The sequence below is a fragment of the Vigna unguiculata genome, chromosome 6 (genome assembly GCF_004118075.2).
Source record: "Vigna unguiculata cultivar IT97K-499-35 chromosome 6, ASM411807v1, whole genome shotgun sequence".
Lineage (NCBI taxonomy): Eukaryota > Viridiplantae > Streptophyta > Magnoliopsida > Fabales > Fabaceae > Vigna > Vigna unguiculata.
The window spans coordinates 32513035-32540478 of NC_040284.1; the positions used below are offsets into that span (position 1 = coordinate 32513035).

Consider the following 27444-nt stretch of genomic DNA (forward strand, 5'->3'; position numbering starts at 1 on the left):
TAGAGTTTGTCAAATTAGTTCAACCCAAAAGATTTGGTCCTGACGCACATGGATTGGGATCAAAAACATCCACAGAACCAAAAAACCTCCAATTAAAAAAATTGATAGGGTCAAAAAATTCACAAAAACCTTCTGGGTTAAGACCAACTCATAAACTTTCTTTTTAAACATAAAAAATATATATTTTTTAAATAGATTATTAAACTTTCTTCACATTGTACTTGGTCTCTTTCTTTTTCCTTCAATACAGTTAAGGTTAAAATACTTCATTGGTCCACGCTTTTTACCAAAATCTCAAATAGGTTCTAAGATTTTTTTAGTCTCAATTAGATTCACATTTTTATAAATGTGTACCAATTAGGTTCATTCCGTTAGTACGATGTTAACGGGGTTAAGGATGTGGCACATGTCAATTCCTCATTTTTTATTTATTTTTTATTTTTTAAATTTTTTTGAAAATTATTTATGTCACGTGTCACGTCAATATTGTGCCACGTGTCAATTCAGTATGACGACACATGTCAAGTCATTATCTAAATCTCAATTTGGTCCATATATTTGTTATTTTGATTCCATTTCATTTCATAATTTTTTTAAACTTTTCTAATTTCATCCCTCTAAATTGAGACCAAATTTAACTTTTATATAAATGTTATAGTGATATTTTTATTAAATATTTTAATAATATTAAGTTTATTTAAATTTATATTTTACATTAAACTTTACCTATATTTTGTTTTAAAGTTTTAAATATATTTCTTTGAACTTGTTACAAAATTGTTTTAAATAATTTATATACTTATTAAAGTTGGTTTAAAAATAAAAATTTTATAAATGAGAAACTGACACGTAGCGCATTCTTAACACCGTTAACACCATACTAACGGAATGACTTAATTGTTAGGCATCTTAAAAAATATGGACCTAATTGAAACTAAAAAATAATCTTAGGACCTATTTGAGATTTTGACACACAAACATGGACCAATGAATTATTTTAACCTACATTTAAATAAAGTAAGAGCTTTAATCACGCTTTTTAAATAAATACCATCAGTGAGGTGGATGTTGTGTAGGGACGTGGCTTAAATTTTTTAAAAAAATTTAAATTGTTAATATATATTATATTAGTGAAAATTAAGTTAGGTAAATTTTTATTTCTTTTATAAAATATAACATTTAGTGTTGATAAATAATAAAACATAAAATTAAATACAACAAAAAATAAACAATTTTTTTAGATATTTTTTATGTTTTTTTTTATTATCTTTTTGGTTACTCACACCATTCTCACTCACATGTTTTTTTGGTTTATGAAAAAAATAGGAAGTTGGACATAAACTCACACTTTCTATTCTTATTTCTCATATATATTTTTATATTGTTGAAAATAAAAAGTAACTCACTTGAATACTAATTTAATAGATAGTATTTTTTATCTTATGATAATTTAATATATAATTTAATAAATATTTTTCTGTATATTTATTATTTTATAAATTTAAAAAAAATTATATTATATATATATATATATATATATATATATTTTAATTATGATTTAATTATCATATATTTTAATATGTAGTCTCTCAATTTTTATTAAATTTTAATAAATTATTTGGTGAAATCCACGAATTTGGGAGCATCAAAAGTTGTGTAGAAGTCTTCGTCTATTTCTATTTCTCCTTCGAATAAACTTAACCAAGGAAAAAGTTCTCGTAGAAATCATCAGCTATTTCTATTTTCCCTACAACTAAAGGTAACCACGGAAGACACTGAGTTTCTGCCATAACATTTTCTTTATCCTCGTATGAGGTTATTGTATTTCTTGTTGTCTTTGTTTTATTTTTTCGTGGTATTTCTCTAGCCGCGTTCTTTAAATAAATACACCATAACACTTTCTTACTCCTCGTCTAAGGTTGTTGTATTTCTTGTTGTCTTTGTTTTGTTTTTTTCTCTATGAATGTTGTGGAATTTTCTCTAATCGCGTTCTTTAAATAAACACTAGCTTTTAGATCCCTTCAACGAACGGTAACGTGTACACATAACATAAGATGAACAAAAGTATTGTACTAGATCTTGATAAGAAAATTAAATCATCATCATTTATATTATATGTCGAAACTAAAATACATATAAGACTCTCAAATATCAATGTCCATTAAAATTAAATTAGGTTTCTATAATTTTACATAACCTCAAAACTTTATATTGATATCAGAAATAATTTATTCATAATGAAGGTTTATATCGATATTTTTCATATGCAATTAATCCACAAAGTAACTTAATGTAATTTTGATAAATATACCTTATAATAAAAATAAAACTTAAAATAAAAATGTATGTATACTTTTTCTTATTAAATGTTGTAAGTTTGACCTTTTTAATAAGATACACACTTGATTTCCTATTTGGTTGTTAACAAAATTATATATTTTTAATAAAAAAACAATGTTTTATTTTTATAGTTCAGGGTATTTAAAACTTGAGTTTTTCGGTTAATCAAAGAAACAAAGCGAAGAAGAGCTTTAAAGCTCCAAGACTTTAGTTTTGATGATGTCCCAGGGAAGAATAATCACATGTAGTAGTATCATAGTTAAAATCGTTGTGTGATTGAGTCTAAAGATGTTGTGAGTCAAGCTAGATGTCTTAATACCATATTAATCACAACAAAATTGATTTGAAGTATCCTTTGCACGAAAGGAATACTAAACTCTGATAAACTGTTATATTAATCAATTAGAGCTTCTAATGTAATCAATTGTGTAAGTCTGCTCAATGGGCAATGAATTCAATATCGAATTAATCGAATTACATTAAAATGATGTAATCAATTAATTGCGACAAAAACATAGTTTTAAGAACCCAATGTCTCTCTAAATTGAACAAACCTAATTTTCATAATTCTAAAAGTGAAAAAGAGAGATCAGAGAGTTCTTGGAACGTTCTTGAGTGAACACTAATCAATTTCAACTACTTCATCAAGATTTGTTCAAAGATTGATTGGTGGGATGATGTTCTTGCTGGGCTTAGGATGATCATGTAAATTCAGCTTGATTTACAGGTGTATCCGTTCCTTAGCCTATTTTATTGATTTACATTTTTATGTAGGTGTTGATGTTCTTGATGCAATTGTGTGTAGCATTGCATTAAGAAGTAATTGTTGATAGGATTATCAAGATCTTGATATCTTAGGATTTAGAATTATTGATGAGTACTTGTAATTCTTGTAAAACCCTTTGATATAGTGGAAACCTTCTAGCTCGAGTTGTTAGAAGAAGACTGGATGTAGATTTGTGTAGACTCGAACCAGTATAAAATCTGTACCTGATCGATACTATTTCGGTGCGGAACCAGACGATCTCAAGAACCCTCTGTGTCGAACCTCCTCCTGGTCCTCCCTGGACTCCTCCTGGATCTCCCTATCGTCTGCACTCCGGGGGTGGGGGTACCTGCAGGCACTCCGACGCTCAAGTTAGAGAGTGATCGATATGGGTAGTGATAGGTTAATCAGAAAAGCGTACCTTTACCTGTTCACTTAGGCCTTAATTTATACTAATTTCTTAATGGACCTGTTATTATTATTTGCGGGCCGTTCGTATTCGAGGATCGATTCTTTCCCTTTCCGACTGAGGTTGCACGCATCAGTTCTTTCCTTATTGGCTGAGATTGTTCTTCTGTGTCTTTGTTAAAGATCAGCTCTTTCCATTCTGAGTTTTGTCCGTCTGTACCTCTCAAATATCAACTCCTTCCTTTTTGGGGTTTGGCCGTCTGTACTTCTCAAATATCAACTCCTTCCTTTTTTGGGGTTTTGCCATCTGTACTTCTCAAATATCAACTCCTTCCTTTTTTGGGGTAATGACGTCTGTACTTCGCAAATATCAACTCCTTCCTTTTTGGGGTTTGTCCGTCTGTACTTCTCAAATATCAACTCCTTCCTTTTCTGGGGTTTTGCCGTCTGTACTTCTCAAATATCAACTCCTTCCTTTTTTGGGGTAATGCCGTCTGTACTTCACAAATATCAACTCCTTCCTTTTTGGGGTTTGCCCGTCTGTACTTCGCCAAATATTAACTCCTTCCTTTTTGACTGAGATTGCACGCTGCTCCTCTGTACCTCTGCGCCATAATCATATGTTCCATCTGTCACTCCCTTGGGCCGGGATGCACTCGGCCAAAAGGGGCCGAGATATATCTGGCCATCACACTTATTGGGCCCTCTGTGTTGTGTTGGAGAAAAGGTGAAAAGCAGTTACCCCAGTGACTGGGCCACAACGAATGTGCCTCGTACTTGGGCCGGGGTGATCTCGGCCATTTCTGTTTTATTGGGCCGGGATGTACCCGGCCATACACCAACACCAGCCCCCCCCCAGTCTCGTAGTGAACGAAGTGAAACAAGAGGCTGAAATGTGTAAAATCGAGTATAAAGGAAAGAAAGAGTGTGGTTGGCCGAGATGTACCGGGCCATTCCTGGACGGGATATACCCGGCCATTCCTGGCTAGGATGTGTTTGTGACGCTGCCAACATGTGTCTTGGTCGAGATGTACCTGATCTTTTCTGGCCGTGATGTACCCGGCCATTCCTGGCTGGGATGTGGTTGTGATGCTGCCAACATGTGTCTTGGCCGAGAGGTACCTGGCCTTTCCTGGCCGAGATGTGGCTGGCCTTTTGCCCTACGAGGTTAGTAAGTCCGCTTTGGTGTGTTGTTATGTGTCATCTTTGTCATATTTATTTTATCAATATGGGGGGATCATCTAGGGCGATGAAGCTTCCTTTCCCATTTATATAGATATGAGGGGATCATCTAGGGCGATGAAGCTTCCTTTCTCATTGATACAGATATGAGGGGATCATCTGGTTTGATGAAGCTTCCTTTCCCATTGATATAGATATGGAGGGATCATCTAGTTTGATGAAGCTTCCTTTCCCATTGATATAGATATGTGGGGATCATCTAGTTTGACGAAGCTTCCTTTCCCACAGAGAGAATGCTAAGAAAGTATTTGATTGATGCACTTGATTTAAATGTCTGCGTGCTTCAGCGATGGAAAATGTAAGCGTAGAGTAATAATAATGAAAAATTATGCTTTATTTATTGCTACGATGCCTCATTAAAACCTTCTTGACCAAAACCATCCTTAGGTTAAAAAAGATCAAGGTAGGAAAGAGTACACCACTTATTATGCAATCAATCCACAAATCGTTCGTAAGAAGTCTGAAAATAAAAAATAAGCATTTAACAAACTAATTGTAATACTTCAGATGTGAGGCGTTCCAGGTTGTTGGAACAGAGACACCTGATAGGTGTTTCCATCTGTATGTGTATTTATCCACAACTTCCTTAACACAGAGTGGCCCTATTCCCAGTTGGGAGAGAACTTCCCCTCGTGTTTCCGGGCAGCACTTGCCATTCGCCACACTAGATTTCCCCGGTGAAAAGACTTGGGTTTGATTTTGGTATTGTAGCGGTTTTGGGCTCTCAACTTCGTGTAATGGTCTTTCTCTCAAGCTGTCTGCGTAGCATATGCGCGCAGTTGGCTGGTCCACATGTACAGTGACTATGTCTCCCGAAGTTGACGGAAATTTTATAGCTAAGTGATATGTGGATATCACCGCACCAAGTATGTTCAACGAAGGTCTCCCTAGCAAAATATTATAAGAGGTGTCAGCGTCAACAATAAGGTATCAAATTTTTACCGTTCGCGTCGTTCTCCCTACTCCGAATTTGGTGAACAAATCAATGTAGCCCTTTGTATTCACTCGCTCCCCTGAGAAGCCCACGATCGGTTCTGAGTACTGTTGGATTTTCCCTTCTAGAATTCTCAACTTTCTGAAAGTGCCCCAGTATAGGATGTCCACCGAACTACCTGGGTGGGTTTTCCTTACTGTGAAGTCCTTGATCTCTACTGATATCACCATTGGGTCGTCATGCTGAGGGTCAATCGCTTGGAAATCATCATCTCGGAACGTGATGGGTGGCATATGCCGCCTGGGACATACTGTTACGGCATTGACGCTCTGAATTGCTCGTACGTATTTCTTTCTTGCGGACGTAGTGGCTCCACCTCCTGCAAAGCCTCCTGAAATATAGTTGATCACCCCTCTCAATGGCTTCTCCCTCACATCTTGTTCATCATCTTCCTCGGGCTCAACCCTCCTTCTAGTGCCTTCCTCTCGCATCTCCTGGTACCTTGACGTTCTTTGTGGTCGCTCCTCATATCTACCTTTTCGCTCTTCTTTGGAAGAGAATTCCCCTTCCTCCCGTTTGACAAATCTATTTAGGTGTCCTGCTTGTATAAGCTCTTCGATTTTATCTTTCAGGGCAAAACAATCCTCCGTTGTGTGCCTATAATTCTGATGATACTGACAATGCTTAGTGGTATCCGCGTTTGGGGGAGTCGGGACCCTTTGAGGGGTTGTTATTAGGTCGGCATTCAAGGCCTCCTCCAAAATTCTCACTCTATTAGACACGAGGGGTGTGTACCTGTTGTACTTTGGTTGTCTAGAGTCCTTGAACCTACTGTCAGGTCGCGGCGCTAACACCCTTTCTCTGTCGATGTATTTCTTTTCCCGAGTGTCTGATTGGGTCGTACTGCGAAACTCCTTTAATTCTTCCATCTGCATAAATTTGGTTGCCCTGGTTCGGAGCTCGTCCAAATTGCTCACGGGCTTCTTGCACAGACTGTCAACGAATGGGCCAGGCTTTAACGCTGTTATAAGGTGGTGCATGGCGACCTCAGGATTTAGATTAGAGATATTCAACGATATCTTTCCGAAACGCTCCATAAACTTTCGCAGAGATTCTCCCTTCTCCTGTCGTATATTTACTAACGCCAGAGAAGTGAGATGGTGTGGCTTACTGGTGGCGAACTGAATGCCGAAACGGGTGACCAACGTATCGAAACAATCAATAGAGTTAGGTGGTAATCGTGTGAACCAGTTGAGTGCCGGACCCTTCAGGGACGTTGGAAACACACGACAAAGAATTGCGTCCTCTGAAGTGTACAACCCTGCTTGGGTGGTGAATACGTCCACGTGCTCCTCTGGATCAGTAGTGCCATCGTATTGGCTCATAGTCAATCCCTTCCAGCGTGCAGGAAGTTCTACCTCCATGATCCCGTCCACGAAGGGGTGGCGTCTGGCTGTTCTGGGTCTCGCTCCTGTTTGGTTGGTGGTTGTCTGTACCTTGAATCCATCTCGTCCTGTGCCGCCCTCTCCTTCTCCATTACTGTGAGATTCTTCCCTTTGTTGGAAATTTTGCTCAAGTTGCCTTCGCAACCGCTGGTTCTCCTCTCTCAGGGCATTTATCTCTTCTTCGTTCTTGCGTCTCAATTCCTCCAACTGGCGGTTCATCTCTCGTTGCATCTCCGCTGCTATTGTATTTTGATCGACTGCTGCTCTTGTCGACACCATCCTTCTTGAGAATTGTCTGGCCCCACGGTGGGCGCCAATTGTACCTGATCGGTACTATTTCGGTGCGGAACCAGACGATCTCAAGAACCCTCTGTGTCGAACCTCCTCCTGGTCCTCCCTGGACTCCTCCTGGATCTCCCTACCGTCTGCACTCCGGGGGTGGGGGTACCTGCAGGCACTCCGACGCTCAAGTTAGAGAGTATCGATATGGGTAGTGATAGGTTAATCAGAAAAGCGTACCTTTACCTGTTCACTTAGGCCTTAATTTATACTAATTTCTTAATGGACCTGTTATTATTATTTGCGGGCCGTTCGTATTCGAGGATCGATTCTTTCCCTTTCCGATTGAGGTTGCACGCATCAGTTCTTTCCTTATTGGCTGAGATTGTTCTTCTGTGTCTTTGTTAAAGATCAGCTCTTTCCATTCTGAGTTTTGTCCGTCTGTACCTCTCAAATATCAACTCCTTCCTTTTTGGGGTTTGACCGTCTGTACTTCTCAAATATCAACTCCTTCCTTTTTTAGGGTTTTGCCGTCTGTACTTCTCAAATATCAACTCCTTCCTTTTTTGGGGTAATGTCGTCTGTACTTCGCAAATATCAACTCCTTCCTTTTTGGGGTTTGCCCGTCTGTACTTCTCAAATATCAACTCCTTCCTTTTCTGGGGTTTTGCCGTCTGTACTTCTCAAATATCAACTCCTTCCTTTTTTGGGGTAATGTCGTCTGTACTTCGCAAATATCAACTCCTTCCTTTTTGGGGTTTGCCCGTCTGTACTTCGCCAAATATTAACTCCTTCCTTTTTGACTGAGATTGCACGCTGCTCCTCTGTACCTCTGCGCCATAATCATATGTTCCATCTGTCACTCCCTTGGGCCGGGATGCACTCAGCCAAAAGGGGCCGAGATATATCCGGCCATCACACTTATTGGGCCCTCTGTGTTGTATTGGAGAAAAGGTGAAAAGCAGTTACCCCAGTGACTGGGCCACAACGAATGTGCCTCGTACTTGGGCCGGGGTGATCTCGGCCATTTCTGTTTTATTGGGCCGGGATGTACCCGGCCATACACCAACAAAATCTATTGTCTTTCTTTCCTTATCTTCTTTACGGATATTCAAGGATTAGAGGGTCATAAACTAAGCATCATATTAATTATTTTTTAATTGATTAGAGAAAGTTTTGAAAGTTATTATTGAATAAAAAGAAGTAAATTTTTGTCACAATCAATTCACTCTTGTTTATTTTTTGTGAGTATTAGTTTAATCTATTTTAACATTTTTATGTCATATTAACGGAAAGATCTTAATATAAATTTTAGGATTTTAATATTTTAACAAATTAAATGGAATTTTATTAGTATTCATCAATATTTTCTGATTTCATTTTATATGTTTAAGAAAATAATAAATATTTTAAGTTATTCTTTTAAGAAAAAGTTTAAAACAAACATATAGACTTGCCTGCAAGTTTTGGTTGCTTCCTTAAAAAGCAGTTTGAAAATTCTCTCTCTCCTTTTTTTTTTCTTTTGTTCATGTTTATGCTTTTAAGTCTTGCACCACCACAAATTAAGCAGTAAATTCTGCCTATTAACCTCACTGGACCCACCATTCATGTCCTTTAGTTTTGGATTTTTTATTAAACCATTCAGCAAATTAGTAATATATACTCTAGTTGATTTAGTTTCATCACCTACTATTAAAGCAATTGAGATTTTAGAATTTTAAATTTTAATTAAAGTTTTCAAATATTTTTTGTTTAATACTACAAATATTAAAAGGTATTTAATCTAAATATATTATTAATAATAATATTTTACATTCATGAACTTTGTTTTAATTTGTGTACATCAACCTTAAACATCTGAATGAAGACATGGAGACGTGTAATAGTAGCAGCACATTAATTCTTTAAATATACTTACTTATTATTATTTATTTTTTTCTGAATCACAATTTCATATGAGCCTCACATCCGATTTGGTGATCTTCTTTCATGATCCTATAAATTATTGGTGATTATAACACTTGAATTATAAACCTTGCCACACTAAGTTGTATTTCGTATGCACCAATATTTTTATTTTAATTATCTTTTTTTTTTTGTGTGTGGTTTGAACACAGCATTTCCTTCAATTTTTTGACTCACACAAACCTCAGAACCACAATATCAAATATAAACAAAATATTAAACTAATAGTTTAATTAAAGACTAAATTTATATTTTAATTAAGCATGTATGTATTAAGAGTATATCAAACATTCATTTCACTATAAACTTGATTGTTTATGAAAGGCTATTACGTTTGGATACTAAAGACTAACATACGTCACTTATGTTTAAAAAAATACGATGTTGGAAAAAAAAAATGTGGTATTGAAAAATTGTACTATGGTGGTTTGTGAGCCGTTCGCAAAGAGAATGAAATGGAACATGTGTTTGCTTCACACAAAAGTGATCCGTGAACAAATTTTGGCATCACTCTAACTTCCTTATACCAAATGTCAATATCATAAAAGATAAAATAAACATTGTATTAAATAAATCAATCATATATTGGATGCAACGTGAAATCAACAAAAACAGGGATTAATTTGAAACTTACAACAACAATAATAATAATAATAAAAATTTTACAAGTCAATCATGTTAATAAATACTGGTAAAACAAACCTAATACAACCATTCAATGTTAATGTGAATATTATCTTTTCATTAATTTTTTTCCATCATCTTCATCATATGACATTCATTACATTATTTTGTCTTATTTTATTTATTACTCTATATTTTTAAGTTTTGTTTAACGTTATTTTTGAAAAAAATAAATAAAAAACTATCTAAGTAAAATATTAATAAACAAATATTATTTTATCATTTTCATAACACCATAATAAATAAAAATAATAAATTATATGTAATATTATTTTCATTTAAGAAAATAATTAAAGAAAAAAATATGTTCAGAAATTCAATCATTAAATATTTATTTTAAGATAGAATGGTGAACCATAACTTAATTAATTATAATTGCTATTTAAAAGAGCATTGCAAAATTAAATTTATAATATCTTGATTTGATTTAGTTTTGCATTGCAAAATTATTTTTTATTAATATTTTATTTGGTGGTTAATATAAATATATATTTGTAAAGTTAAAAAACAAAATCATTATTTTAAATTTTTTATATCATATTTATATGGCAGTAGAAAAGTCTTGTAAAATTCTTGATCTTATAACCGACTGCATACCTTTGAAAAAATCCTCTTATACGAGCATCTTGGACCCGCAAAAGTCACCTAAATGCAAAGTTGGTGAGTAATTTTGAATTTATTCACACTTTCAACAGTGTGACATTTATCTTATATTTATTTCTGGCATGTGTAGGTAATAACAGTTACAAAATTACAAAATTGATATAACTGTCCATAACAGAAGCTGTCATTAATGTTTAATGCTGACATTTTTTTTTTCTCGTGCATCTGACAACATATTTTTATGAATATTTAATTTATTAAAAAAATTGATTTTTATATTTGTAAAAAAGGAAAGAAATTAAAAAAAAAAGGTAAGATAATAAATAAAAAGTGTTTGTAAAATTTGTTGAGTAAAACATGTTTTAATTATCATTACTGTCAAAATATGCATCAAATCTGTGCCACATGAATGCAAGTGATTGTTTCTCTGATACATATGCTTCTTGCACCACACCCATCAATCAAATATTCTTTTGAAAAGCAATGTCATCTACTTACTTTAAAGCAACAAACTAAAAAAAAACTAATTATACTGATAAATGTCTTCATATGATAGCTAAATATATTTGAATATTACACATGGTGATTTCCAAACAAAGACATAAAAACAGGACACTCTACGAGGTACCACATATTTTTTTTTATTAGTGATAAGAAAGAGAATCAATAAGGTCGTTCTCCTTCGTAGTTCCCCGGTGGAGAATAGCTGCAGATGACAAACATCCAACCATTGTTGCACTTAGCTCGTGCGCACCCGAGATGAAGAGAATTGCGCCACACAATCTGAGTATAGTGGCCACACTCATCGTGAACACAACTATTGGAACCGTAGTCATAGTCAGGTTTCTCAGTGAGCCAGAATTTGACAGCATCAGAACCCTTCATTTCGCCGTACCCTTCTGCCAGATTCTCGCCATAGGGTCCCATAGAGTGTTCGAGGTTGCAGTCAGGGATCCTGGCATTGGCGTACCTCTGAGCATAGGCCTGAAGGGTGTGGTTCCATGAGAGTGGACCAACACCAACCTCGGCTCGAGCCTGGTTGTGCACCTCAAGGTAGTCTTGTGGAGTGTTCTGAGCCAGGCTCAGTGTTGTTGTGCACACCATGAGAACAATGGGTAGGATCACATGCATTGGGGACATCATTATTTTTGTTTTGTTCTTTGTTTCGGAGAATGAATGTGACTCAAAGAGGTGTTGTTTAAACAAGTATTTATAGAGAGTGGAGCACTTCAGACCACACAAACCAAAACAAAATTATGTTTTTTAATCAATTGGGTGGGGAACACTTTTCTCCGTGAAAAAATTGTTGATAAAATTCTTTTTTATCATTGTTGGTATTCAGTGATTTCAATTTTTTTGAGTTCAACTATTTTGATTTAATACATAGTCAATATATATAAGGTTTCCACACTGTTGATTAATTAATAATAACCTTGATATGTGACTTTAAATTAATTATTTCAAAATCAGATTTCTATATTTCAATCTTCAAATTCAATAACTAATTATCTCTGTCAAGTAGTTCGGGAAAACACGTAACCGGTAAAAACAAACCGGTTACTGAATTATTGAAAATTAATAATCAACACGATTAAACTAAATCGAGTTAAATACTTACTCAAATGATAAAGAGTTCCAATACATTTTTCCCACTTACTATATTTGTTCACAATATTATTATATCACTGTAGAACATTTTTATTCAAGAATGAAAATATGGACGGAAATATCTTTAAACCTTTCTTACTCAAAAAATAAAGTACAAATTTATATTTATATTATTAAATAAAGTAAATATCAGTGTAGATAAAAATTGTATAGGTATTATTAATTGATCTTCTTTAATTTGCGACAAAAAAGATAAAAGAAAATGAGCTGAAAAAAAGTAAAAGGGGAAACCTGAAAAGATAAGCACCGAATACAAACAAAACGCGCGTGTGATTCTGTATGGCTTAAGTAAAAAAGTAAAGTGTGAAATTAAAAGGATTAATATTCTTTATTGTCACTAGTATTATATATACCATAGTTATAACTTTTGCTGGATTCCACTGTGCCTACCATTTCTTTACTAATTATTTGGATTAACTATATTTACCCTATTGTCTAATTATAAAGTCTTATCTTTTTTGGGGGAAAGCAATATGTTAAATTACAATTCTGCTAATTATGTTATAACAATCTTTTTACTTTCACAATAATTCTGCTAAGGAAGGGTTTAAATGTATTTACGTGTTTTTATGAGATCGACTTTTTCTTATGAAATATGCTTTATGCGATCATAAGTAAACATGATCCTTTTCCATTATTGTTAGAAGTAAGTTTTAAGTCTAATTCAATTTCACAAAACTAATTTGTAAGTTAAGTTTTAAGTCTAATTCAATTTCACAAAACTAATTTGTAAGTTAAGGATCCACTTGTATATTATGAATTGGTCTTATTTATAATCGATAGAAGACTTCTAACAATTATTTGTATAGCTTAGAACTTAATAAATTATATAAAAGAAAAACTTGTTGTTGCGTGATTACATTTTGCATTTTAAATAATGATATTATTTTGCTTATTTATTGAAGCAACCGTTTAACAGTAAAGTGATGCATGTGAGGAAAGTGAGTTGGTAGTATTGAAAGTATGAGTGAAACACATCGCAATCAGTACATTTGCATAATTGATAAGTTCACATGTTATGAATCTCGCAGTGATGTGAGGAGAGGACCCAACCCAAGACTTCAATCACTTCTTACCATAAATTTCGGAACTCTTACACCATCAAACTTTGGTGTCACATGTCCTCTGAACTTTCTTCTTCCCTGTTTGCTTTTCGACTACACTTTATCTTTCAGGTATATTATATTAACATGTTGTATGAATCTTCATTCTCGATACACATGAAGATGAAATAGAAATAGTTATCACTTAAGCTTTAAATATCTCTTAAAAATTTGAATATATATTTAGTGAAGATTTTTACTAAAACTACTAAGTGTCTGGAGGATTTTTATAAGTTATCAATTAGTTTACTACTTTACTCTTTAATTACTTTTAACTTATTACTGAACTCATTCATACTTAAAAAACAACAAAACATCAATAAATTAAAAAAAAAAGACCACCACGTCACATCTTATTAACAATAAAATTATTTGAATAAAATATAAAAATATTTTAAACATTCAATATAATAAATTTTCTAATAGAACTTGATTTCTTCATTAAAACTTAAGCATGTCAATAATTATGTCTCTTGAAAGATAAAATTTACACCCACTTATATACTCTTAAATGATTTTATCTTTATCAAGTTTAAGACTTCCAACATAAATATTTGTTGAATATCATGTAACCTTTTATGGCTATGATTAATTTGGATATAATTTATGGTAAGAGAAATTAAGATAAAGTTCACATACACAATGTATTAACAACTAAAATATTTTATTTACATGGTGTTGTTCCTCCTTTTCTCGACTATTTTAACTTTTAAACTTTCGGAGAAACCACTATTCATGATGAATTTAAAATTATATATATATATATATATATATATATATATATATATATATATATAAAATAAAAAACACATTACTATTTTAATCATAAAAAAAAGTTGTGATCTATAAACTACAAAGTTGGTCATAAACCTTCGGTGACAACAAACTCTACATAAAAGTAAAACTAGATACACAGAAATTTTTCTGAAAAGAGAAAGGAATATGTTTATCCCCGTCAGATATTATAGAAGAATAAAATAATACAACTTTTGCTAATAAAGTAAAATTATCTGTAATAGCCATAAATGCGTCAAGTCAGTGAGTTTCCTAAACAGTACATACTTTACCGAAGAAACAAAGAGCATTTGTGAACAGAAAACATGTGGAATACTATGAAGACAAAAATAGTTTACAATGGATTGGCAATAAAATACATAATAATTGAATCTAACATATATGTGGTCACATGGGACTATAATTTAACAGAATAATGTATGGAACTTTACCCTTCGGGTGCTCAAGATGGCCATCTCAACAGCATAGCTTGTAAGCATTAATTAAGTGGAGTATAAAAATAAGAGAGTGAAGTTTCAAGGGAATGATTTCAGGTGAAAAACTTGGCATGCTGATTTGTATGCCTTCTTCACTGAAGCCTGTTCAAACTTCTTTCCAGCAGTTTCATTTTCATCTAAACCAGTCTGAACAAAAAATCTTATCCACCAAGACGAACTGCGCAATTTGGCCTTCATAAAAACAACCAAAAGGAATTAATGACAATTTTTTGGTGATACTTAACACTAGTCAATAATTACCGCTATTTACCATGGCATGTGCAATATGCTTTGGTTTTTTGAGGTAACATAACTAGATTTGTTCTAAATTTCAGGAACTAAACATAATTAAACTTTCCAATGCATTGTGATAATTTGACATTCTCTTTCTACTCATCTAAGCTTCCTTCACTTCAATCTAGGACTAGAATTTTCTATGTCCTCTCTGTACTTTCTTTCCTGTCCTTCTAATAAAATTATTTTTGTAACCCTTTCCATCTTTGAATTTATACTAACCAACCAGCACCTATAGATTTCTCGTATGTAGTATCCCAAAAAAATGCAGAATGGGCAAGTTTGCAATCAAGTTGATAGTGAACATCAGTCATTAGCGTAAATTACAATGTTGTCAAGAAAGCATCAAGTTCAATAAAATACAGTCACTTACTGGACGACCAAATTTGGCCACTTCTTCACCCCTAGTTCTCTGCTGACCTGGGTAACCTATGCACGAAAATGAGATTCAGGAGAAAGAAATCAGAAGTGAATTGATACTCAATTTTCTATCACAGCCAACATGAGTTGTTGTTGTCTTGTGAATGATAAAAGTAAAAGAGCATGATTTGAAGACAATAAAAAACTTGAAAGATCATCAGTTTATTATGACTGGAATAGCTTAGGTCTTGGCAAATATGAACCTCATCGGCCAAATAATATGCCAAATCCAGTTCTATATTAAGTTTCAATGTACCTGCAAAGATAACAACGCCATCAGCAGATACCCTTGCCAACTCAGGCAGGGTTTTATTCAGGTATTTTGGAGATAAGTAATCCAATACATCTGACACAAGGACCAGAGAAAATGACTTTGCTCGATAAGGTAGAGGAAACTTTATATCAGCCACTCGCACAATGCCCTTGCGTACAAGACTTTTACACTTAGCACCAGCATCATCTAACTCATAAGGTTCTATTCCCCAAGCCTCAGTATCCTCTTCTTCTAACAAACTAGATACCACAAGACAAGAGTCAGGGCCAACATGCAAAACCTTATGCATGCTGTCTCCATATGCTTTCTTCAAAACGGGCAATGCCTGTAGGACTTCTGATGAGCATGATGCACCACCTGCATATGCACACCAGAGGTGTTGAATTGAAAATAATTGCTTAAAATTTGAAATCTACAATTCTATATACTAAATGTCAATGAATGAGCACATACTTAAAGTACAAAAAGATGTTGATAATGTCTAACGTTCCCATTATCATACCAGAATCATATAGCTCAGTAAGAGAGTAAAATCAGTCATAAGATATAATAAAGTACCATCAATTAGTCAAGTCTTTATTTTCGCATACATTTAGAGCAATAATATAAGAGTCTATTTGGTTTCTGCATTTTCTGTTCCATTTTCGTTAAATATAGAAAATTTTAACAAAATTAGTTAAATTGAGTTTAAGAGAAAAAAATATAAAGAAAGGAATTTCTATCTTTTATTGGAAACGGGAAAAACAAAATTTCTTGCCACTTGCTCTTTGTAGGCTTTTCTCAATGCTGACAAAGACTCACATTTATATATTATCCACTTTTCTCTTTCTGATGATAGACACTACCTCAATCCAGTCAGCCAAACCACAAGGCCCATTTCTATGCTTGACTTTACTGGGAACAGCCACTGCAAAATTGCAAGGCTTTAAAGTTTTTTATCTGATCAAAATAGTTCTTGGTAAAGCCCAAACAGTCGCAATTTCTTATGTTTGAGCATGAGCTATTCCATTCCGATGGTGTAGACAGATATTATAAACATGATTAATAAAACTATTCTAGTTGAGAAGATTTGAAAACAGAAAATAGAAAACAGTTATTAATTTCACAACACACATTTTAGAACATGAAAATGGATACAAACTTAAGGAAGTGATAATTGAGGATGTTTCCAAAAAAACGGTAGAAGTTATTAACAAATTGAAAATCTGAAGGTAAACTACGATGTATAATTTGATAATCCTATCTATAGTTTTATACTTGTATGTCAATAGTGATACCAAAACAAACAACAACTTTCTAGTTTTAAAGCAAACTATCCACCCTCAATCAAGAGCAAGCTATGGGATGAAACCACAAGGTCAAAAATAAAAATGTGCATCTTTTAGAGAGACACACAAATGAATTGAAAAAATAAAAGGAGACACAAATGATTTGAAAAATAAAAGGAGACACACAAAGGACTAACTAAATTAAAGGAAATGAATCATTTCAAACATTATTTACTTTAGTTTCATATAAACACTCCTAAGCTTCCTTACAAGGGAAATTCTATGCGAGTAGAACATTTTCAAACATAAAACAGGATAAAGTTAGTTTTGTTTACCTTCAAGTTTACTAAAATCTTTAATATCACTGCTAGCTCCACCTAAACAAATGAAAGTCAATATCAGTATCAATAGAATTTTATAGCACGCGCAGGTTCATGAAACAGAATATCTTCTTGTTAGTTTATGCAGTGATGTTAGCCACTTTTCTTTCTGTTTTACAGAAAAAAGAAAAAAAAAATTCTAGCTAAAATTCATAATTGAGTTGATAGAATGATCAGTGAGAGAATGACTAGGATCTATGAGGCTGGTATAATATGTATGAATCAACATGCTGAACGAACTTGTATTTGTTTAGTTTACAATGAAGACTGAACCGACATTAAAGCTATTCACTGCATTTTAAACGATGAAAGAGGTATTAAAATAGTTCCATTAATGAATTTGATTAATTCACCAAATCTGATAGATATAAATTCAAAGAAATTAAGAAATTAGCCCAGTTCAGAAGAAAATTTGTGTTCTCTTCTAAACTTGACTACCGTGCCCTTTTAGCTACCTCAAAATTCTTTCCAAATATGACTGTTTACAAAGAAATTTTCTTAATTTTTACTTTTAAAGCATGACCTCCACAAATCTCTACATATTTTTCCTCTAGCTCTCTCTGCTACCGCTTGGACAACTTATTACATTTATACTCCATGTTGTACATCAGTTGCAATGTTAGATCAATCGCTCCTTAACCACATTTTTTTTAATGACCAAAAAGTCACGATCCAAACTTAATAAACCCAAGGAAGTTGTACAGTAATCAGGTCTAAATGACTGTATCCAAAATAAAAAGTTCACTCTGGTGGGTAGCTTGGCATTTGGAACACAATATTTGGAGGACGATAAATTCAAAATCCTTTTATTATTTCTCCAGACTTCAATTGACCAGATTGGTGACAGAGTACAAACCTGAACTGCTGTAAAAGTAACCAATCAACAAGATTGCACCCTGAAAATTTGTAAATGTCAACTTATCAAATATAATGTATTGACATCAAGCTGACGAATATAGTAAATTGAGAAAACTGTATATTGATTTAGGTACAGGGGGAAGAAGTAGAAAATACCACAGATGCAGGATCGGGATTGGGGCACTCATGGTATATCAAACAGAAACATTGCAAATCAAATCAAATGAATCAGACTATTTCCGTATTAAGATACATCTTTCAAAGAAAACATACCACAATCACAAGCCCAATAGATAGGAGGGGAGAGTTTTGAGATTTGGACTGGATAGATGCCACAAATGGTATACTTCCTTCATCAGCAAACCGACGTGAAGGATTTCCTGGCCTCCTTGACATGATAATGGCAATGAGCCTTCAGACCTGCCACAAGTTATGGAAACAAGATCGGTTGTATGTTTCAAATAAGTAAAGTTGCAAGTATCTGCTACCTATGCTGCTTTCTCCAAGAGATAAACTTTTCTTGAAGCCAAGGCCACCCATCTAGCTTTAGTTGAGAAATAAATAATACAAAATGCATAACAAATGCTAAAAGGCTCCACATAGTATGGTCATTTATTAATACAATCAGGATACAGTACACTTGCAACAAGGATCTCGTGCATATCTCAATAGTTTTTATTTCCAATTAAACCAATGCAGTGACCATAAGAAAACAGTGCATTCTGCAGTGTCAAGTACCAAAGTTACACAGAAAAATTCACCTAACAATCCCATCAAACTCAGTACGGCAAAACTCCTTTCTAGAAGTTTCATATCACTTTCTAAAAGTGAGAAGTTGAAAGTTCTACTTAACAAACACATCAACATAATTGATTCCAAAAAATTCCAATACATTAAGAAAACTATGCTTCAAAGGACCGAATACACTAAAGCTTAAGCTCAAATAGACAACACCCGTTTCAGAACATAAACAATGAAGCATCAACAAATAAAAGCAAATCGATCCACTGTAACTAAACCCGAAAAAGGGGGTTAACTTAAAATGGAGTACAAGTACGAAACAGATCGAATTGAGTGAGGGATATACCTGTGAAGGTAGTAAAGAATGAAAATGATAAAGGTTAAGTTGAGAATTGAAAGTGTGATCTTGTACCACATAGAATGCATGAGAAGCAAAATGGGTAAAAGGGAAAATTAGGAAAAAGGCTTACCCAACAATAGTGATGAGAAATGAAAGAGGGTAGATCCCTTCGGTCACCACCCAGATCTGTGCAGTGTGCTCTTTGTCTGTGTGCTGTGACTGAAAGAGACTCACAATTCAAAGCGGTGGATTCGGGTTCATGCATTAATATATTCTTCTTATTTATTTTACTTGTTTTGGATTAATTTTTGTATTATTATTCATTATTTTTATTACAGTATTGATTTCTCTGTTCAGTTGGGTTAGTTATTTGTGCACTCACTCACTAGTCAATCACTACCTTCCCAAAATTACTTTTTTATATATATATATATTCCAAAATTCCGTTTGATATTTTTGAGTTATAGGAAAATGAAAAGAAAAGTATAAAATTCAAAATCAAATTAATTTACCTATAAATTATTTTATAAATATCTGTGGCCCTTTAGTTTATCATAAAGAAATGTTCAATTACGTTACTGGCTTTTAAAAATATGCAGTAAATTATTAAATTTAATCTATGTGGATTAAATGTTTATTTTTCACTTAACGTGGATCTAAACCATAATTTTTGTATGTTTTGGTGGTAAAATGATAGACATTTTTGTACTAGAGGGAATGAAGTTTGAAGTATGAGAAGAGATAATATTGAGATATTTTATCGAATTGAAGTAAGTTTAACGGTGGATCATGACAATGCTAACAAGGATTGAATGGATCAAAGTTAATGTAATATGGATGGGTCTCTCCAAGGAAATTGGGCTGACTGTGTGGTGTGGTTGGGATAATTTTCTGAAATAACATAAAGAAAATCAAAGAAGGAATAAACGTTTAATATATTTTTAGTCTTTAAAATAAAACAAAAATATTTTTAATGTCTTTCCAAAACATTAACTTTTTTAAATTTTTTATAAAATATAACATGGATTATTTGTGTTTCCTTAAATCAGGAAAATCAAATGCTGCACTAAAACACAAATTTAAAAAAAAAAAAACTAAACCCATTTTAAAATATAACAATAGACCAGCACTATTTCACATAAAAAACAAAAACAAAACTTACTATACACAAGTTAGTGGTCTTAAAAATTTGAGACTAGAAAGTTATATTTTTTATATAGTGAGGGGTAGACTATAATATAAGCTTAATTCAATTATGACTCTTATGTTATATTATAAAATAAATTTTAAACTTAATTTAATTTTAAAAAATTGATAAAATTAATTTGTGAAGTAAAATTTATATTCTATTTATATATTATTTATATATTATGAAATTATTTTAGTACGAAACTTTCAACATATATTTGATTTAATTATTAGGAAGAATATTTTATTAGAATGATTGTTATCTAAGTTATGCTTTTTTGAGTTGAAAAAGAAAAACATAATAATATATATCATATGATTTTTATCTAATTATCTACAAAATGACATATAATTCTTTTGTTATCTAATGTTTAGAAAAATATTCAATGTAATGCTTTTATATGATTCGAATAACATTAAAATTAGAAGATTAAATCGATTATTTTATATAATTAAATGGAACATTTTAAAATTACGAGAATACTAAATTGAACAACTAAAAGAAAATAGGATAAAAAAATAATTACATATTATATACATATATCAAACCATAACTATAATTCTTATATAATTAATAACTTCATATACAAAAAGTAAATTGTGTTAATCTAACTATTGAATTACAGTTTTATATATTAATTATTTATGTAATTTGAATAATAATAATAATAGTAGTAGTAGTAAATTATATGGTTGGAAATGTAGTAGGATCTAAAATTATATCATACATCCATTTTTATTTACACTAGTGATGAAATATTGAATAACTTTAAATTGATACAATTTTTTATATGCATTATGTTTTTGAAAAAAAAATTAATGTAATAAAGATAAATTGTAAAAATATATTATCAAAATAAATGTTGCTTACATGATAATAATTGAAAAAAAAAATTGAATTCTACAGTTCGTCCTCCCACCCAATCGGAGTTCAAACTGACTTAATTAGTTATTAATCATGAGATGATAGTTTTCTTCTTCATCTTTTCTCCTTTCTTGAGAGTAGCAGTTAAGAAATCAATGAAGCACAAGAACATCAAAGAATAAATAAATTCAAATCCTACCAACTTGAGCTAGTGCTCATCCACCAAAATAAGGGTTAAATTCTTTTCAAAATTTATTGCTAGATTACAAAAATTCAAAGTATATATACTAGTACTTTGTCAAATAGTATATTACTGTCTAAAAGTATTTATACTCTATATTTAAATTATGTATATTTTAAAATTTATAAAAACAAAATTCATTTGATTATATTTTCCTAATTTCGACAAATCTGATATAAACAAACAAGAAAAATATATAATTCAACAATAGTGTAAATAAAAACATTTTTACACAAATTATTGGTAATTATTTTAGAGATTATATACGGAAGTTGATGGTGATGTAACATTGTAGAATTTCTTGTTGTCGTTTAATTTATTTTCTTGGCCTATGTGTAGATTTGATTCAAAGGGTTTAATTGTTTTTTGTTGGCTCTTGTGTAGATTTGATTCAAAGGATGAAACATAGGTTGTTAATTAAATCATTATTTTGAATAGGGATGGCTCTACCTCTTTCATCTTACCTCATCTTTCATGCACATTTATTGTTTTTTGAAAAAACAAATAACCTCATCTTTCACATTTAATAATTGTTAGCGGAAAGTAAAGAAATATTTACACTTGGGTGAAATATATGTAATCTTAAAAAAGTGTGACGAGTATTTTTAATAATAAACAACATTTTTAACATCAATTTATTCAAAAAATAGTTAGAAAGTTTTTTAAATTGGTCTATGGAATCATGATTTAAAAGATTCACTTTCTATTTAAACGTTCTTTTCTAGAAAATGTCTAGATCAATTGTAATTGTAAAGTAAATTAATAAAGAAAGTGATTTTTTTTTTTAATTTTGTCACTTCCAATATATATTTTTTAATTTCTTTAATATATATGTGTATGGTTATTTTACTATTATTTTCTAGTTCTTTCAATGTCATTGTCAATGTTCTAATAACACCTTCCTTCTGCATTCCTCCATCAATGACATTTTTCTCTTTCATGTTAATCAATGATGTCTTTTGCCTCTGTGTGTTTGTCAGTATCGTCTTCCTCCTCTGTGCTTCCATCATCAACACTTCCTTCCACTCCTTCCCTTCATCACTCTGAAATGTGTTATATTGACGATAAAATTGTTCTGAATAAGTATGCTTTTTGGATGATAGTGCTCTTGATTATATGATAAACATATTGATGGTAGTTGATGATTTTCTTAAGAAGTAATTTTATATTTGTATTATTCATACATTACTAGTTTTTAAAGGGTATGATTAATTTTTGACACTCATGCCAATTTGGGGGTATTCATCTATTATTTTTATATTGATGACTAATTTAGATATACTTTATGTTATGAGAAATTGAGATCAGATTTATTTACATATATAATTTATCCTTTATTTTAATACAAGACATAATTATTAATCTTAATTAAGTTAACAGCAGACGCATAAGTTATGAATATAATTAAGAATGACGCTTTTATCAATTTTGTTCAGAAGAATATTTTTAACCATAATGTGAATTGTTTTATGTCACCGCAGAAAAATTATTTAGATAAGTTATATGTATTTTTCAAAATTATATTGGACTTAAATAGTATAAGTTATATGTTTCAAATAAATAACTCTCTGTATCCACCCCTTATGTATATCACCAAGAAACATTTCAATTTCAAACACATGTTTTAAAGTAGAAAAAGGAAAAACATTCTTTTTAAAGAGCACGTACAAAAGAAAGAAGCATCCCCTCTTTCTTGTTTCACTGTTGGAAATGTCTGTTCACCAGTTCTCTTTATTACATCTTCTTTCCAACGAGTAGTGCGAAGAGGAACATTAATTTACCAAAAAGGAAACAGAACAAGAATCAGAACCAGGAACAATCTCGTATTTGTGTTGTTCGTGTCTGCATGAGTAGTAAAGGGGCATTATCCAACGCAAGAACACATGGCATCTTTATTAAAATGCCAACTTGTGCTGTGTGGGTCCCTTCTTTCGCAAGCTACATAACGATTCGATGACTATGATCTCTCACCGACCTACCCACATAGAGTGTTGTGTTTCAGCAACTCTAGTACTCATTTTGGCAACAGTCTTCTTTCGGGAAAAAAACACTCTCAAACAAACCCAACATTCGTCTACCTTCTATCGCATTCCATTTATCAAACAAAACCATCCTTTCAACATAACTACGACACCCTTTAAAGCTATGGAGGTGTTGCAGTAACTCTTGCTAGGATTGAGACACAACCACATCATCATCAACAACAAGTTAGAGAGTGGTTTCAATGGCGGTGGAATACAAGTGCTGTGAAACTCAGTTTTTCATGCGGTTACTGATAATTGTGCTGCTTGTGTTGTTTGCTGGATTGATGTCAGGGCTCACTTTAGGACTCATGTCCTTGAGTCTTGTTGATCTTGAGGTTCTTGCCAAGTCTGGCACCCCTCAGGATCGCAAACATGCCGGTATTTTCTCATCGTAATCATCAGTTCTGAGATTTTTGTTTTTTTTAAAAAGTTCAAACCATCTACTTGAATCAAAGAATCAAAGTTAGAATATTTCAACTTTAGTTCTTTACTGAATTGAAAAACTGAAGCAAGGTCGGTTTATCCGGTTTCTTTTGACACTTTAATATTGGGAATGAGGAATAGTAATCAAGGGTGCTGCGGTGATTTTTAGTTTTAATCATAGTGTTAAGTCTTTCCCCTCCTAAGCTACTTGGATACTGAGTGTCATTCCTAATCTGTGAAAGCTTTGTCACCGAAGAAATAGAAATAAAATTGTTACAGACGTTATTATTGAATCTAGAGCTGTTTTAACTTGTGTTTTTCTTGTCTTTTACAGCGAAGATATTGCCTGTTGTCAGAAATCAACATTTGCTGCTTTGCACCCTTCTAATTTGCAACGCTGCAGCTATGGAGGTAGAACAACAATCATGTTTTTAGTGTGTATTTAATCAAATGTTTTGACCCCTTTGATCACACATACACGAAAAGAAATTCAAATATTATGCCAAAAGATTCAGCTAATCTTGGATGTGGGTGTTTTTTTTGTCAGGCACTTCCTATCTTTCTTGATAGTCTTGTTGTTGCATGGGGTGCTGTTCTGATTTCAGTAACATTAATTCTCCTGTTTGGCGAGGTGAGAAACTTTTCTTCTCTTTGTATGTTACATATAACACATGCATCTGGTTGGGAAAATCAGAAGTTCATGTTCCATCACGATTCCTTCATCAGTGGAAATAATTCAGACCATATCATTAGAAGAAGTCGATGTTTTTGATTTGTAAATTGGACTTGTTATGTTCCAACTCCTAGAATGCTGCATTTATAGCATATATTTACTAAACATGTAACTGTCTTAAGAATATCTTTGGACTTGGCTACTCTGCTTGCAATGTAAAATTGTTCTGACATGTGTTGAATTGTATGTAGATTATACCACAATCAATTTGTTCTCGGTATGGTTTAGCAATTGGAGCAACAGTGGCTCCAGTTGTCCGTGTCCTTGTGTGGATATGTTTTCCTGTTGCCTATCCAATTAGCAAGGTGACATACAATTGTTAGTACTTTTTTAGTTAGTTTTGTTCTAATAAACATGGATCAGATTTAATTCGTTAATGATTGATGTTCTTTATGTTCTTGACTTTCTTTTGTTCCCTTTATTTGGTTTTCCAGTTGTTGGACTATTTGCTGGGGCATCGACATGAAGCACTTTTCCGTAGAGCTGAGTTGAAAACACTTGTAAATCTGCATGGAAATGAGGTCTGTATCAGAGCTTTTCGATGTTTTTGACTGAACATGAATCTACTCATTCTAAATACATTGATTCATTTTTTTTTGAAGTTGAAGGCTTGTAGTTTTCTGTGCTTATCTTGTTACTTCATTAGTATGCTGCAATTTACCACCTTTTACTTCCAAATTCCTATACTGTGAATAATGTCACCAAGGATTACCCTATATTCTTTTGTGGCTATATATATTTAGATTCTTTCACTTGGACAGTCATGCCTCTTCTTTTTGTTGTTGTTGTTGTTCCATGATGAATTTTATTATATTAGGCTGGAAAAGGTGGGGAACTGACACATGATGAAACAACAATCATTGCTGGAGCACTTGAACTCACTGAGAAGACAGCCAGTGACGCCATGACTCCCATAACTGAAATATTTTCCATTGATATTAATTCAAAGCTTGATAGGTAAATGTGACTCAAAAGCTTATAAATTCCAAACTACCTTTTGTATCTTATAGAGCATTTTGTCACCAATGCTTGTTTTAAGCAGGGAATTGATGAATCTAATATTGGAGAAAGGGCATAGCAGAGTCCCTGTCTACTACGAGGAGACAACAAACATTATTGGACTTATCTTGGTATGAATTGAGTCTCTTGTTTTCCTTCAATCCTTCATTAAACAGTCATTTTCAATTATGGGAAATTTGCTGCAGAAACTACACTCGGTTTTGCACCAATTTCTGAGCTTCAGTCTATAATTTTGTTTCCAAGAGGATTATTACGAACTTAATAGGATTCATTGCAGCATTTTTGCTTTAACTTTAAGCATGCAAACCTCTAACTTTCAGGTCAAGAATTTACTGAGAATTGACCCAGAAGAAGGGATACCGGTGAAAAGTGTGACCATACGGAGAATACCAAGGTATTCATTCTGTTTATGCTTTGCAAGTTTTAAGAAGGACTATTACAACCACTGAAACTACATTACATATAATTACAGGGTTCCAGAAACAATGCCACTGTATGATATTTTGAACGAGTTCCAGAAGGGCCATAGCCACATGGCTGTTGTTATCAGAAACACTGACAAGACAGGTCAAGACTCGTCTAACAATAATGCCAATGGTAATCACATTCTCAAATTAGGTTAAACTATTTATCTATACATAATGCAATCACAACCAGTGATTATCAAATGCTTAATATTAAGAACTCGTTTTCATGTTGTTTCAAATTGAGAAATTTCTTTCACATCATAATAAATGCACCCTTTCTCTGTAATGCATGTGAAATGAGTTCAGTGAGAGATGTGAAGGTAGATATTGATGGCGAGAAGACTCCCCAAGAGAATAATAATAATAATATGTTGAAAAGCAAGAGATCACTCCAAAAGTGGAAGAGCTTTCCAAACTCGAATAATTCGAACAGGGGAAGTTACAGGAGCAGAAAATGGTCAAAAAATATGTATTCAGATATTTTGGAAATAGATGGAAACACACTTCCAACGCCACCAGAAAAAGAAGAAGCTGTTGGAATTATCACCATGGAAGATGTCATTGAAGAGCTTTTACAGGTACTAAGTTCATTAAATCCACTCTGAATGAACAATTTTCTTTGCCCTTGAAATCTTGTATATATTAACATCAGTTTCTCTTTGTAGGAGGAGATCTTTGATGAGACCGATCATCACTTTGAAGACTCATGACAAAGACCTTAATTTCACATACTTAGATTCATAGATGATTACGTTAGATAATCAGAAAAACTGTTTGGGGGAGGTGAATAATTGATGTGATAAGAACGTGAGAAGCCCTTGTCCATGGTAGAATCTATTTTTGTTAATACGTTTACATCAGAATTATTTTCCTTTTTCTTGATGTTATGTGTATCAACATCATTGTATTTTGTTGGAAGACAGTGGAGAATGACAACAAATGCAGTACGCGACATACATACATATACGTACGTTGCTTGCATTGATTTGGGCTTAGAATAATTCATTTGGGCTCATGCTATTTATGGTGTTTAGTTTAAAAATCAGAATCTTGATCTGTATATTCAAAGATGAAATTTTTTTAAAGTATCAATAATTTTGACAATATCATGAATCTATGACGTGGTTCAACGTACTTTAATCAGAATGTAACAAATTTTGGTGTTGTGATTAAAACTACCACACTTTCTAAAATAATTAT

General features: G+C 32.6%; 4 protein-coding genes across 5 annotated transcripts; 1 reads left to right on the top strand and 3 right to left on the bottom strand.

Moving 5' to 3' along the window:
* Positions 1-5686: 5686 nt before the first annotated feature.
* LOC114188626 lies at positions 5687-7414 on the bottom strand. Its single transcript, XM_028077193.1, has one exon. The coding sequence runs from the start codon at positions 7412-7414 to the stop codon at positions 5687-5689; it is 1728 nt and encodes a 575-aa protein (XP_027932994.1).
* A 3765-nt stretch (positions 7415-11179) lies between these two features.
* Positions 11180-11862, bottom strand: LOC114187358 (basic form of pathogenesis-related protein 1-like). Its single transcript, XM_028075596.1, has one exon. The coding sequence runs from the start codon at positions 11807-11809 to the stop codon at positions 11330-11332; it is 480 nt and encodes a 159-aa protein (XP_027931397.1). The 5' UTR covers positions 11810-11862; the 3' UTR covers positions 11180-11329.
* Positions 11863-14408: 2546 nt separating this feature from the next.
* On the bottom strand, positions 14409-19558 carry LOC114188799 (probable pectin methylesterase CGR3). Of its 2 annotated transcripts, none has more exons than XM_028077445.1 (7): positions 19414-19558; positions 18476-18622; positions 18201-18240; positions 17300-17341; positions 15679-16053; positions 15376-15431; positions 14409-14900 (listed from the first exon to the last, which is right to left on the bottom strand). In XM_028077445.1, exons 2-7 carry the CDS (start codon positions 18596-18598, stop codon positions 14748-14750), a joined length of 789 nt encoding a protein of 262 aa, XP_027933246.1. In that variant the 5' UTR covers positions 18599-18622; positions 19414-19558; the 3' UTR covers positions 14409-14747. The 2 variants fall into 2 exon arrangements, with proteins under 2 accessions (XP_027933246.1, XP_027933247.1); XM_028077446.1 differs by having other exon boundaries at positions 19290-19425.
* A 3983-nt stretch (positions 19559-23541) lies between these two features.
* LOC114186738 (DUF21 domain-containing protein At2g14520-like) lies at positions 23542-27264 on the top strand. Its single transcript, XM_028074726.1, has 11 exons — positions 23542-23979; positions 24359-24435; positions 24572-24655; positions 24949-25062; positions 25192-25278; positions 25575-25714; positions 25800-25887; positions 26098-26171; positions 26250-26374; positions 26551-26822; positions 26910-27264. The coding sequence occupies exons 1-11, from the start codon at positions 23802-23804 to the stop codon at positions 26952-26954; spliced, it is 1284 nt and encodes a 427-aa protein (XP_027930527.1). The 5' UTR covers positions 23542-23801; the 3' UTR covers positions 26955-27264.
* Positions 27265-27444: the final 180 nt, after the last annotated feature.